At 54.4% G+C, this 13,918-nt stretch overlaps 1 protein-coding gene across 3 annotated transcripts in view; it reads right to left on the bottom strand.

Annotated features, from left to right (window-relative positions):
• The window catches only part of SEPTIN5 (septin 5), a 51,236-nt gene that overhangs the window by 26,294 nt on the left and 11,024 nt on the right, over window positions 1-13,918 (bottom strand). Inside the window, exon 1 of one of the 3 annotated variants that reach the window (XM_074606590.1) lies at window positions 13,303-13,486. The exons of 1 other annotated variant lie outside the window; for it this stretch is intronic. In XM_074606590.1, coding sequence (XP_074462691.1) covers window positions 13,303-13,353 — 51 coding nt within the window. In that variant the 5' untranslated portion in view covers window positions 13,354-13,486. Of the gene's footprint in view, window positions 1-13,302; window positions 13,491-13,918 lie in introns of those variants that run through there. One more of the 3 variants, XM_074606594.1, reaches the window with a different exon arrangement.

A 13,918-nucleotide genomic window follows, 5' to 3' on the forward strand; every position in this document is an offset into this window, starting at 1 on the left:
AGATCCTGTTTCACTGTTTACTCAAGAGCCTTAGAGTTGGATTTTAAAGGTGAAAGCACCCACTCCCAAGCTGCAGGGAGCCCAGTCAGTGCAGATGTTCTTGCTATAGCAAACAGCCGCTGTGTTGCGCTTCTCTCGGATTCTTTGCCCCACCACCCTTGATGCCATCGGCACATCCAGGAGTTCAAGCAGGCAAGAATGGCCCCAGTCATCAACACCGCAAAGGCAAGAAGAGCTGTGCAACAGCAAAGCCTGCAGGAGTTTCTCCTGCTGTGAGGAGTCTAGGCGGGGCAGAGACAGGCACAGGGGAGGCAGAAGCATCGCCCGGCTCTGCAGCCCCGGGTCTGTCATCCAGGCAGCGGGCTGGATTCAGCTACATGCTCCCAGGGAGCACATCCCCACCTGCAGAGCGTGAGCCGGAGCACAAAGGCGGTCCCAGCCCCAAAGGGCTGGCCTTGCCATCACAAGCATACGGATCGGTGGGGAGGCAGCACAGCTGGTGTGACAAACTGTGACGACCCACCAGCAAGCTGCTGCCGAGTGCACACGGGAGGGTTTGAGGAACGAGTTTGGAGGAGGATAAAGAGGACAATTTTCAAAAGAAACAAGGTGGGATGAGACATTAAGAACACTCATCCACAATGGAGCATCTCAGCCAAACAACATCCCTAAAAAAGCAGCAGCATTGTAGAAGTTTCAGTTCCAATAAAGAAACCAAAACGTTAGCTGTGTCTATCGCTGCTGAGCACCACCGCAATCCTTTCAAAGCCATTTCCACAAGCTATGGCTTACGTATTGATCTTACTGGGTTTTTTGAGACAAAGATGAAAGGGCCATTCAGAGCAGCCTGGAACCTACCTCCTGCAGTATTTTCCCAGTTATTTTCCTTCGCCAACCCCTTTCCTGGCCCTAATCCGTGGAGCACAGCACATGAAAGGCAACGTAAGCCTGGCACCAGGTGTGCGGATTGCTCGGCGGCAGCAGCAGCCTGCTCATGGGAGACGGCGGCAGCTCCTGCCGCTCCGGAGTGGACCCCAGCTGCCCCACGGCGGGGACGAACAGCGGCAGGGCTGCTCACCACAGCCACATTTACCGAAGTACAGGAGGTGCCTAGCTTCTCTCGGGCGCTTTCATCCGTATTTAAAGAAAGCTGGCCCTTGCTTCGTATTACTTCAAACTGCCTAAAAAATTTGCCTTTAAAATAACTATACTGTACAATGGCCTTTGTGGAAGAGCCGATGTTTCATCCTATTGTCTCTCACCACCAACCCAGAGCAGAGGAACGCGTCAGCTCCTTGGTTAATACAGAATATGCCGACCATCTCAGAGGCGCTGCAAGCGGGATCGCTTCATCTGGGGCAGGGAGGGCCCGCCACTGGGGGCTGGCACAGCGCGGAACTGCGGGGCTGTGGCCCAGGAGAGGGCTCCACAGACCCCACCACCACGCAAACCCAACCACCCCGCCGTCCTGCCACAAGGCCCCAGGGAGCTCAGCACCACCACCATCGGAGCCGCCGTTATCATCTTCCCAAAAAAGTGAGGGGGTTTACAACCCAACTCTGCCATTTTGGCAAATTTCACCAGTGATGATTCAGTATAAAATACTGCGGCCAGCCCAGGCAACCCAGTTTGACCAGGACAGACCTGGAATACGGGTATTGTCCTGACAAAGTCTCAGGGATGGTATTTTCTACCAGATTTGAGAGGGGCATTTTTCCACTCTCCTCATCTGCCCCACTTCTCCTAAAATCCTTTCCATCTCAAAGTAACAGTTTCTCTCCCCTCAAAAACTGAGGGAGAAAGCAATCACAAAAGGTTAGTGCCCCAAGCTGGATCACCAATGTCCCTGCGTCAGGGGCACAGCCAACCACACAGAACAAACCGGGCCCTTGATAACATCTGTTCTTTGCAGATAACATTGCAGCGACGCTGGTCTTGCTGCTATTTCAGTCTTCATTTCCACTATAAAGTCTATCCAGTCACAGTCATCAATATAATCTCTACTTGCCCTCTAGCAAAACTGTTAACAGCGACTCATTAATACAGTTCTGATCTGAAGGAACAGGTAATTGTAAACTCCTCGCTCTTGTGGATTTTTTAGTGGCGGTGCTGCTTTCTTTCTGGGCTCCACCTGAAAATAACAAGCATGGTAAAGCGCACGAGACAGAAGATGGGAGATGGTAACACAGCAGGCGCTGGAAGAGCAGAGTTCATGAAAATGTCACCTTTGAAAAGATTATAATGGGTTTCTGGAAGGCAGAGACATGAAACTGGACTAAAGAAGGTATTAGACAAGACAGAAAGTCATCTGACTGTGAACGCTGCAGTTGTTGGACACACGAGGCGCAGTAATACCCAACGTTAGAAAGAACTTGGAAGCAACAGAGTGGAAAAATTGCATTTGCTAGATTGTGCTTTCCTAGGAGGCAACCCAAAGGAAATGGAAACAGCCACACAGGGAAGAAGGAAAAGCGGGGCAGGACAAGGAACGCTCAGCTCCATCAGCAGGTTAATGGAGAGCCAGCACCCACACGCAATGTCAGCTCAAGTGACAGCCACTGCAGGCCACGAGTCACTCATCACTCACAGCCCCTTAACGAGAACGGGGTGTAAAATCAGATCAGAGACCCATCAACAGCTCCCGGGACCTGCAGCACAGCATGAAGGACAACCTTTCCAGTTTTTAAGAGTCCAAGCTAACCCCCCCCAGCAGACCCCAGGCCCAATGGCACATGCAGAACAGGGAGGGACATTCTCGGGCTCCCAGCCTGGGCTCTGACCTGCCAGGCCACACAGCGATCCCTCGGGGTTTGTTTTCTGGGATTTATCCTCTAGTCATGTCACGGACGGAGAAGGTCTGGCTTTATGTGCACAAAGGGAATGTGCTCCCTCACCTCCACACCTCCGGAACAGAGTATTCCCACTGTACGTGATCAAATCAACAGCATCAGACCAAATTCATGCCTCAGCTTTAAGAAATTTTGATATGACTCTTTCCTGATGTAATTTTGCTGTAAGTGGGGAAATCAGTTTTTCTTTTGAGGCTCATTTATAAACCATTGCCTTACAAATACGAAGCAAGACCTGCTTTGCTCCACTGGAGAAAACACGTGCTGGCCTATTACTGCAGGATACCAGCCAAGATGTGGGTGGATGCCCTATATTTTTTATTCTTTTTTAAATAAGAAAGAAAAAATAGTAATTTGTCATGAAGGGAAAGCCCTAAACCCCTAGGGGACAGGCTCTGGGTGCCCAATACAGATGGATTCACTGGAGCTACAAATCAGCTCAGCCCTCGGGCACATGCAGGGTGTCTGCGGCAGCCAGAGCAGGGGTCTCACCCAGACATTTCCTGGACGTCCACTGTCACTGAGGTCATGACAGATGGGACCCGAGTCCTCCAACACGCCCAGGTCTGTGCCATGGGCTCTGCCTCGCAGGGACACACTTCAGTGCCAAACACGCCCGAGTGCCAGACGCAGCACAGGAGCAGCACACGGGAAGAAGCATCCACACACTTTGCAAAGAAACAGAAGATGGTTCCTTAGGCTTTCAGACTAACAAGCCCCATGACATCCCTCGTTAGCAACCCCATGCACACACTGCGCTGCTGCTACATGAAGGGCAGCTCCAGTAACACCATCACTTGTTTACCAGGAGAACAATTCTGCTATTGACTGACACCTGCCCATGACAGCGCGGCCACGGGAGGAGCAGGGAGACGTTCAGATGACACTGGCCATTCAAACCAGGCAGCAAAACGCCTGGCACTGGCCGGAGCCTCCCAGCAGCTGCTGAGGAGCAGCCCTACCACCTCAAACAGAAAGGCTTTCACTGACATTCATGAGAGCTGCTGAAAATAATGCCACCACACAGCTATGAGATGGCATGCAGCCTTTCTGTTGGAGGACCAGCAGGCTGAACAGAGCAGGCACTGAGGAAGAGGAGCACTGGGCCCCATCCAGTCACCGCTGGTTTATTTAAATTGCCGTGAAGCCAGATGCCGTGCGCTGAGCGTGGTGGGGCAGGACAGGTGAGGCTTATCCAAGTGACAGGAGGCCCCGCTCCCGCTGCACAGTGATGGTGAGCAGGACCCCAAGCAGATAAGGTGACCTCTGACTTTCTGGCCTCTGTGGGCCTGGTCTGAGCTCCCAAAGCGTCAGCCCTGGCGCTGCCGCCAGACTACAGCAGATCCAGAGCCTTCGGCTGCCCAGCGGACCTGGAGTCCTTCCAGGCATGTGCCTGGATTAACTGCCCAGAAAAAGCACCAAGTTCTGTTAAATAACTGTCCTCTCTGATATCTACTTCCCTCAGAAATGCACGCTCTGCCAAGGGCTCCTTCTGAGGGGAGGAGGGCTCTTCTAAGCACGCGGACGAACAGCAAAGGTTTTACTCTTGGGAGTGAGACTCGGGCAGTTTCCCTCCCGCACGCTCCAGCTCAGGGCTCCAGAGCTCCACTCCGGCTGCGTCGCAGAAACCATCAACGCAGAGTGGGGACTGTGGGCGCAGCCGCCGGAGAGGAGAGACGGGCTCAGGCAGCATCTCTCTTGCTGTCCTGCTGCCACGCTCCTGCTCTCTGGCGCTGGGCAGTCGCAGCAGGCCAGCCGCATCTCTCGCCGTTTAACCCCCACTGGCTTGATCCAGCCCACTGCCGACAGAACGGCAAATACCAGCTCCTGAAGGCGGTGATGCTTCTGCCATCACTGTCTGATCCCGGCTGGCACCAGCTCCTCCAAGGAGCCGGAACCTCTCAGAATCTGTGGGATCCTAAAAGCCATAAACCTCCCTGACATTTTTTACGGCAGGCCTTGGGCAGAGGGAAGTTACCATTGCTCCAGACGGGCATTTCCAATACTGCTTATCTACGCTTCCAGGACGTCACATCCCTTAATACCCAATGCGGAGGCTCAGGAGAGCTTTAAACTAAAAAGAAAGCACAGGCAAGGGGACAACGTAGGTAGGACAGGCAGAGAGCAGATGCCTTTGTGACTCATTTCACCTGAATATATAATTAACGTAGTATGTAATTTATTTGAAAATAAAAGTGGATGTAAGGCTGCAGGTTCTAAAGAGACTTCATGTGTGTATGTATCACAGCAAGAATGAGCTCAGTGTGGCAGGCAGGATTAGAGTAATTCCCACACTGAGGAAACAGCCAGGAGACATTACAAAAGGCTGAAAGCAAAGCGACTTGCCTGGGAAGCGATCTTAAAACTAACTGCAATCCAGACTAAAGCAGCAAAAGGCCTGCCCTGCGCTCCCCTATGTGTTCACACAGCTCCAAGCACCAGGCGTCTGCAAGGAAAAATGACACACAGTCACTGGAGCCCTGACCGCATCTGTGCCGCCATGGGCTCTGCCTCCCAGAAAGCAGAAGGAAGACGTTAAGCCCTTGGAGCCTCTTTTCCCACAAGCTAATTGAGTGGATCGGTTTTTTCCCCCTCCCTTCCTTCTGTGCTGAGAATGTCCAGAGGTCAGTGGGCCAGGCTCGCTCCCCATGGCGAGTCTCCAGGAGCCAGCGCTCATGATCCTGCGGTTTATTTGCTCAGTCCGCGCTCCCGGCTCCCGGCTCCCCGGCCAGAGTCACTCCGGGAGAACGGCACCCGCCGCCCCGGGCGGCGTGAGGTGGAGACAGGCCATCCCAGCCCCATACGCACACCCTGGACACACTCAATAACAAGCTTCAAAATAAACAGGGCGCTCCCAAAGTTCCCAGGAAACGCAAACGGCTGAGCAGAACAAAGCTGGCAAGCGAAGAACTCGGCTCTCCTGCCCCACGGCTCCGAGCAGTCGCCGTGCAGCCCCTGCCATGGCAGACAGGGGCGGCTCAGCCCCACACTGCTCCTCTCTCCCCATCGGCCAACTTCAGGGTGAGCACATGGGTCCCAGCACCATCTGTCACTGCTGCCAGCTACTGCCACGGTGCAGAAAACCAGACCCAACTGCAGAGGTGAGTGAAAAAATGAGTTAACTCCTATTAAGAGCTTCCCACCTCCGGCTGACTGACAGCTACACCGGCTCACACCCTGCAGAGTCCCGAGCTCGCATGAGCCACAGCCCGAGATCCTCCAGCAGCCGCACTGCTGAGCGTCAGCCCCGAGCCCCCGCAGCCCTCGCCGCCACGGCAGCAGGCCCGTGCAATCTTAAGGCTGCGCAGCTGCATCCAGAGACGTTTCTGCCCTCCCGAGCATCCCCGCGCTGTGCTGCCCTGCACGGAGCAGCTACACCCCTCTGCCAGAGCTCAGCTTCAGCTTCTCTTTTTTTTTTTTTTTTTTTTTTGACTTCAGGAGTGGACAGTTGTACTAAAGCCTGGAACAAAACAATTCTCCACCCGTTGGCATTACACCCTTGCAGATGCTTGTGCAGGGTTTCAGTTCCTCTTCGGCTCTTGGCCAACACTTCGCCAGGCTTTGCTCATCAGCAGGCCGGTCCCTGCGCCCTGCAGCGCACTCTGCTCCAGCACGGCAGCCCTGGCGATGCCGGGGGCACCGGCCCCACGAGGAGGGCTGGCAGCGACAGGGCAAGGGACGGGACAGCACTGCAGCCTGGAGCTGAATGTCAGGAAGCCACAACAGATTCCGATTACTGCACTGGAAGTACACTCACACAAGAGAGAAGGAATTAACCTGCTCAGCCCTCTAAACAGAAAGGACCCTTACTGGAGCCAGGAGGGACAGAAAATCTCTCGCTTTCTGCATCCCAGCCCCTCCGGCAGCGCTGCACACGCAAACCCTCCCTCTGGGCACCCGCGGAGCCACCTTCCACTACTCATTTTGAACAAGGTTCCTGGGATACCAAGTCGGGGCTGAGCAGCAGCACACAGACTGACGGGGAGCACGTGTTCTGGGACCTGATCCCAGCTTTTCTGATGCACCACACACAAACCCAGCTCCTGAACACCCTTGTGGGAACAAGATGGCTCCAAACCTCTTCACAGCTCCAGGGACAATTCTCTGGGAGAAAAGGAATGTGTAACAGCAGACAAACATTTTTTCCTGTGCTTCGAGGCTAACCACACCGTAGAGACACACACACACACAGACCAAATCCAGCCCATGTGGGAATTATTCCAGTATGAATCAACTTGTATACGCTTCACAAAAATCTGAAGTCACACAATGTATTAGAGATGCCACACGTTTCTTTCATGACTACTAGAGGATTATTCTGTGTGGTTTCACTCTTTCAGGGAAATCTCTGCCTTGGGCAAGAAGGGGACAAAGTGTTACTGTTGGTTAGGCAAGAAAGCTCTGCAGGTAAGAGGAGGAGGTGCCCGCCGTTCATGCTCTGCTGTCCAGGAAAAAAGTAACACAGAAGCCACTTGAACTGGAAGAGAAACAGCAGGAGAGGAACTGCCTTGGCTTAGCCAAGGGAAATCTCAGCAAGAAGTGCCTGAAGTATTGAAGACTCTCCAGAGCTCTCCAGGCACGGTTTCGGCACAGGTGGGCAGCAGCTGCAGCGTGGCCATAGGAGCCACGGCTGTGGGCAGTGCAGTGTCCCCAGACTGCAAGGGACACCCCTGGGAATCAAGATTTAAAGTTAATTTGGCAAAGCTCTAAAGATACACAGCAGGGACCCAACCTGGCCTGGCACTTCGAGCAACCAGCTGGCTGAACGTGGAACCTCCCCTGGATTTCCAAGATGTCCATTTTATTGGGCATTTAATGAACTTAGAGTGAAGCTGAGGGTGGGCGAAACAGGCTCGAGAAGACATTGAACTCCACTAGCTGTTCCTCTCTAGACTCGCCTTTCCTCAACTTTTGCAGGGAACTGTCATAACCTCCTTACATTTATTGCTAAAACAATCAAATGAAGAATGACATCACTGTGAAGATCATTTCCAAGAGCGTTAAGCAGTTGTAAGAGACTCCCTGACTTTGGAGACCTGAAGCATCCCGGGACTAGGTTTCTCCTTCATTCAGATGGCAGCAACAACGTCTGTCACCTCTGCAGCTGCCTTTTGTAATGCCCCAGCAGGCTGCGACCCAGCAGCTGAGTGAGTGCCACAAGGCATCTCCTGGGGCTAAGTGACGGCTGCTCCTCCTTCGTTAGCATCAGCAAGGATCAGGCCACATCTGTTGCACTTACACACTTGGCTAACGTGCCCGAAACAGCCCTGCGCAGTTCACACAAGAGCGGCAGAACACTGGACTCGCACACGCGTAGCTGAGCAGTTCGTGGAAGTTCAAAGGACAAAAACCCCTGTGCAGGAAGCACTTACTTCTCCTTTTCATAAACTGCAGATCGCTGCTCGCACTGAGAGGGCCGAACCTCTCCCCTGCCCAGCACTAACACCGTTTTATCCATTTGGAGCATAAATAATTGAAGAGAGACATCAGCAGCAGCAGGAGGCAGATCTTGTGCCCAGCTCTCCAGCAGTTCTGTTTCACCATGCAGCCCATGTGCTGACCTCCTTTTACAGACCTTTTCCAAGAAGGCAAGCAGAAAGAAGGGAAGAAAAAAAAAAACCCAAAAGAAGTCCAAGTGCCCAGGATGGACCTCCCTCCCCAGCCCAGAACAGCCCGTCTGTGCGACACCGGCATCCTGCAGCAGGGGTGCTTAGACAGATGCAGAGCAGAAGGACAGGCAGGGCCCAACCTCTCGACCTGCTGCGGTCCCACCCAGCCCCTGGCACGCCGTTCTGAGCACTGAGCCTTTGCCCAGTTCGGAGGGCAAGGGACCAACGTTGTCTTTTGAAACAGGCCAAAAAAAATTAACGAACCACACACGGCTTTTTACAGAGAAGTAAAAGCTTCCACTCCTATGCTACGTCTGGCCAAGATACACTGGGACATCAGAAAAACAAGCAGAGATGTGCTGCTTTAAGAGTGTTTCCAGTATTTACCTCCAGAATCTGTGACTAATCTGCTACTCCCTTTCTGGCAGGCGCATCTCGGGAGCCAGGACGCAAGACCAGGGTTGGAAAACACAGGGGTTGGAAGAGACATTACCATGGGAGTCAAGGAGGAACAGCCTCACCCAGGGCGCTCTGTGACACGGCGAGACTATCCAGCTGGGGGGAAACAGCCCACTCGCCAGCTGCAAACATAACGTTGCTTTCTCCTGGCAAAAAACCCCTCCCCACAACCACCCTGTTGGAATCGATACAGAGCACGACAGACAGCGCAGAACACAGAGCCATATCGCCACTCCCAATGACTCGAAGCATCACGACTATAAAATAAATGGTTTAACTGTGAGAAAATTGAAAAAGAAAGTCAGTGGTGCTCTGTTTGCCTTCTAGGTTCCATGCTGTTCTGCACAAGCACGGCCACAAGAAAGAACTTTCCCCTAGTCACAAGGTTAGGAGAACTGTTAATTTAAGGAAAACAGATGAAAGATGGCAATGCTGCGACCCTGTAACGCAGGCAGGAATCCTGCAAGCTGCTCCAGCACAGACTTTGAGCGGATTCCGTAAAGACCTCATTGTCTTTGCACAATTGTACAAGGGAACCTGCCACTCACACGATACTTTTCCTCACATACTTTACAACACTCAGCTCATCCATTTTTACCACATGGGTCCCTACACAGAAATCAAGGGTCACATTAAGGTTCTTCTCAGCCAGCTCAAGACACAGGAATCTCCACTCCTCCCTCCTCCTAATCCGCTCTTTGTCATCAGCAGCTGCCTGCACTGGGGTGGTCACCAGTGGGTGAAACGCCTCGGGTACCTCTGCACCACGCGGAGCACAGCCTGTTCGGGGGTTACGCTTTTCTTGTAAGTCCAAGGAGAAGGGGGCTCAGCACACATGGACAGGGAATTCTGGTAGGCAAGGCTGGGGTTGAAGGTTGACCTTCAAATGATGCTCTATGTTGGCATGGCTGCCATTTTAAAGGGAAAACGTCTCTGCTCTTGGAACATCTACTGTTCCAGGAACGATGGAAATCTCTGCTTCTTTCTTTTTTCCCAAGAAGAAAGTAAAGGAGTTTGAATACACACTTTTAAGATATAAACCCCAGATTCTCAAAAACTGAGACACAAATTCAATGAATTCAGGAGTTCTCAATGCCTAGAATCGCACTGAATTTCTCCATTTCTCCAGCCAGACTACCTTTTGCACAGCATCTTCTCTATACACGGCACCCCCCCATATATATATTTACCGACAGGCAGACCACTTCAAAATACGCTGAAGTAGAAAAAAGGACCACGCTGAATGCAAAGGCACAGCCCTGTAATTTCAAACCCACTGAAAGAACTGGATCCACCAGACAGTCTCTACTCCCACACCCAAACAACTTTGCAAGTTGATGGGGTGGGGAGAGATCAACTTGGGAAGGAGAGGTTCCCATCCTCCTGATTTAAAAAGAAACAATGACTTCAAAGAACATGAGAGACATGGGCCTGAGTGAGCAGAAGCCAGCTTCAGAGCCACGGCAAGGTAACACCCCAAACACACGCCAACACCATCAGCTAGGAGGCATGTTCTGCGGGAGCGTGCCAGGAGACTCCAGTTGAACTAGGTATTTGGGAGGTTTCACCCGTACTCCTCCCACAGCAACACCTCAGGCTTTGGCAGAGGGACCATCGCTGCACTTGCCCTGTTTGGTTCTCAAGTCAATGCTCTTTTGACAAATTGCTAGGTGTCCCTTACACGGGCCCTATTCTCCTGCACACAGGACGTTAGTCATGGCTTCATTTGCCTACCCAGCCTCACCACAAGAATCCCTCTCAGCGCTCCAGTGGGAAATACATTGCTAGGAGAGAAACCAGCCCTCCTGGAGAGGTGCTGAACCGAGGTGTAATGGGACTGAGGAGTTCGGTCTCACCAGGCAGCCTCCTGCAGAGCTTCAGACCAGAAGCTGGTTCTCCCTCATCCAGGGTCTTAAAGCACAGCCCTTCTCCTTGGGAAGCTGGATGCTCTGCCCATGGAGACCAGTATCAAACCTCCACTGACTTCAGTAGCACAGGAGTTCAGTACCAAACACACCAATTAAGAGGTCATTCCTCGGAAATCAGAGAGGTGGGGAATCTACTGTTATTTTCTCCTCATAGCAATTAGGAGTCCAACCTGCAATCGGAGTCCCCTGGGTCCAGACAATGCATCAGCCCTGGCTGCGCGGTGAGGGGAGATGAAGACACATCCTTTGACGCCACATTGTCACCGTCCACCCATCACCGTCACCACAACCAAACATTTTTTGGACTCCGCAAGTCATCAGTATTACTAGGATTTTACTGAAGGCTACCCTGCTTACATGCAATCTATTGTACTGCCCTCTCAAGAAGCTCACTTTGTTTCTCAAGTATTTATAAAAAATAGCTTTTATAATAAATTTGGGAAAAGTAGTTCAGGCAGGAATCACAGCTTTAGTAGACCTTTTAAATTGTCACCTGCTGCGAGATGCGAACAGACTGGAACAAATGGCACAGGAAGAAAATCCCGGCTCCCAAAGGATGCTAAAGGGAGATCATTTGTGGTTTGGTCCGTTCACTTTAATTGTAACAGATTGGTTTGTATTCACAGCTTGGTTTCCCTCCACAAGTAACATGGCTGGCACAAACTCACCAGTGCTCCGTCATGCGAGACCCGCTCTGTGCTCTCATCGTAGGACACGCGGATACAGCCGCGCGTTTGAGGACAGACCTCCTTTGCCCCGCAGAAGACCCCACTCTCCTGCCGACGGGAGCTCTGGGTACCGGCCCCAGCCCTCTCTGCCCCTGCAGCGTGAGAAGGGCCTCCAGGAGCTATGGTAATACCTACAACAGAGTGCTCTGATCTCCGCCTCGCTTCTTCCCCTGGGTCACAAGCAGAAAGGAGCCTTATACATAACCTGCTTCCCTCTTTATTTAAAAACAAATGAACTAAAGAGCAGCATGTTTTGGGGGGGTCACAAAGCTCCTCTCCAGTTCACAGCTTACATCAAATTTTCTGTGATTTCAGAACATGTTCTGGATTTTCCTCCAGAAATAAAACAAGAATTAACAGCAATACTCACAAATAACTACAAAATACCAGCAAAACTCTAAGTAGCTTAGGAAAAATGCACTTGACAACCCCATTACACTACACCCTGGATTCACTTTGTTCCTCTCATCACTGCCATCATCAGCTCACAGAAACGCACAGGTGTCTTTTCAGGGTGCCCAAGTCTGCGTTATCCAGGGAAGCACCATCTCCTGCAGGGCCAGGTGGATGCCCACACTGCTACAAGGCTGGTTTGCTTTTCTGTGCTCCAGAAAGGCCGCGCAGTACCGTTGTCTCGGCTGGTAAGGTGTTTGCTGCATATGGATTAGAGCCTCAGAGAAAGGCTGGACCAAAGGCGAGTGCAAGCCAGGCTGGGGATGGGCGGACCTGTTCCCGCGGCAGGGACGTGGGGCACTGCCCTGCCGCGTTCACCATCGCTCCATCCCGCGGCAGGGACCGCGGGGCACTGCCCTGCCGCGTTCACCATCGCTCCATCCCGCGGCAGGGACACGGGCACTGCCCTGCCGCGTTCACCATCGCTCCATCCCGCGGCAGGGACGCGGGGCACTGCCCTGCCGCGTTCACCATCGCTCCATCCCGCGGCAGGGATGCGGGGCACTGCCCTGCCGCGTTCACCATCGCTCCATCCCGCGGCAGGGATGCGGGGCACTGCCCTGCTGCGTTCACCATCGCTCCGTCCCCACCTTTGTGAGACAGAAAAGCTCTGCAGACATTGCCTACATCATGATGACGGGTGCTAATGAACACACGGGACTGCTAATAACCCCATCCCTAGCCATCCAAGCTCGCCAGAAAAGGATTCCTCCTCTTTCAAACACCCTGAGCCCCTCCAAATACCACATCGAGAACAAAAAAACCTGCCGATGTCATCGGATTGCATCACCCCCTCCCTCTCTCCCGAACCCGAAGGCACGTCTCCGAACAGCGATTTGCTTTGCAAAGCAGAACAGATGTTCCCTAACGCCCAGTGCTGGCCGCCTGCGAGGTGGTGACCTGCCACCGGAGCTGGCGAGTGGCCGGGCCGGGCCCGTGGCCGCGAGGGGCGATGCCAGACGTGCCCCCCCGCACCCAAACGCCGGTACCGGCCCCGCGCCGAACCGCCCCCCCCCCCCGACACACCCAGAGGCACCGAAAAAAGCCAAACCCGACCCAAAACGCGGGGAGACGGAGCGGGCAAAGCGCCCGTCGCCCGGATGGAGCCGCCGCCCGCGGCTCGGCCGTGGCGGGAGCCCACCTACCTGCTTCTCCTCTGCGGGGGGTCGGCGGGGCCGGGACGCCGGCGGCGGGAGCGGCGGTGGGGAGAGAAAAGCAGAGAGTGAGGCGGGGGGGCCACGAAGGGCCGCGGGGCGGAGCGGCCGCGCGTCCCCGCCGCCTCACCTGGGTTGCCCGGCTTGCTCTTGTACCGCAGGCCGGTGCTCATGGTGCCGCCCGCCCGCAGCGCGCCGGGGGGTGTGTGGTGGCGGCGGCGGTGTGTGCCGGGGTGTGCGTGTGTGTGTGTGTGTGTGTGCGGCGAGGGCCGCCCCAGCGCCGCCGCCGAGGGGCCGGGGCCGCCCCGGGGCCGCCCATGCCGGGAGCCCGCCCCGCCCCGCGCCCGCCCCGGCTGACAGCCCGGAGGGGCGGGGGGACACCGGGGAGGGAGGGGATGGGGGGCAGGCCGGGAGGGGCTGGAGGGGTGACGGTCCGGGCGGACGGAGCCCCGGGCTGAAAGGGGACACAGTCGGGCCCGGAGGGGGAGCCCGGGCCCGGAAGGGTGACAGCCCGGGCCCCAGAGGGATGACAGCCGGGCCCAGGCCCCCCCGGGGCTGGAGTGGTGTCCGATCCCCCCCCCAGCACAGCACGCAGAGGCTGGAGCACCCCAACAGCATCTCCCCGCTGGCAAACCCAGGCAGGGCCAGGTGCAGTACAGGAATAGCTCCCCCAGCCCCCCAGCCCCACGGCGGGGTAGGGGTGGCTGAAGGCTGAGACGCGGTAAGAGGAAGCACTCC

This window comes from Larus michahellis, chromosome 13 (assembly GCF_964199755.1).
Source record: "Larus michahellis chromosome 13, bLarMic1.1, whole genome shotgun sequence".
In the NCBI taxonomy this organism is placed as follows: domain Eukaryota; kingdom Metazoa; phylum Chordata; class Aves; order Charadriiformes; family Laridae; genus Larus; species Larus michahellis.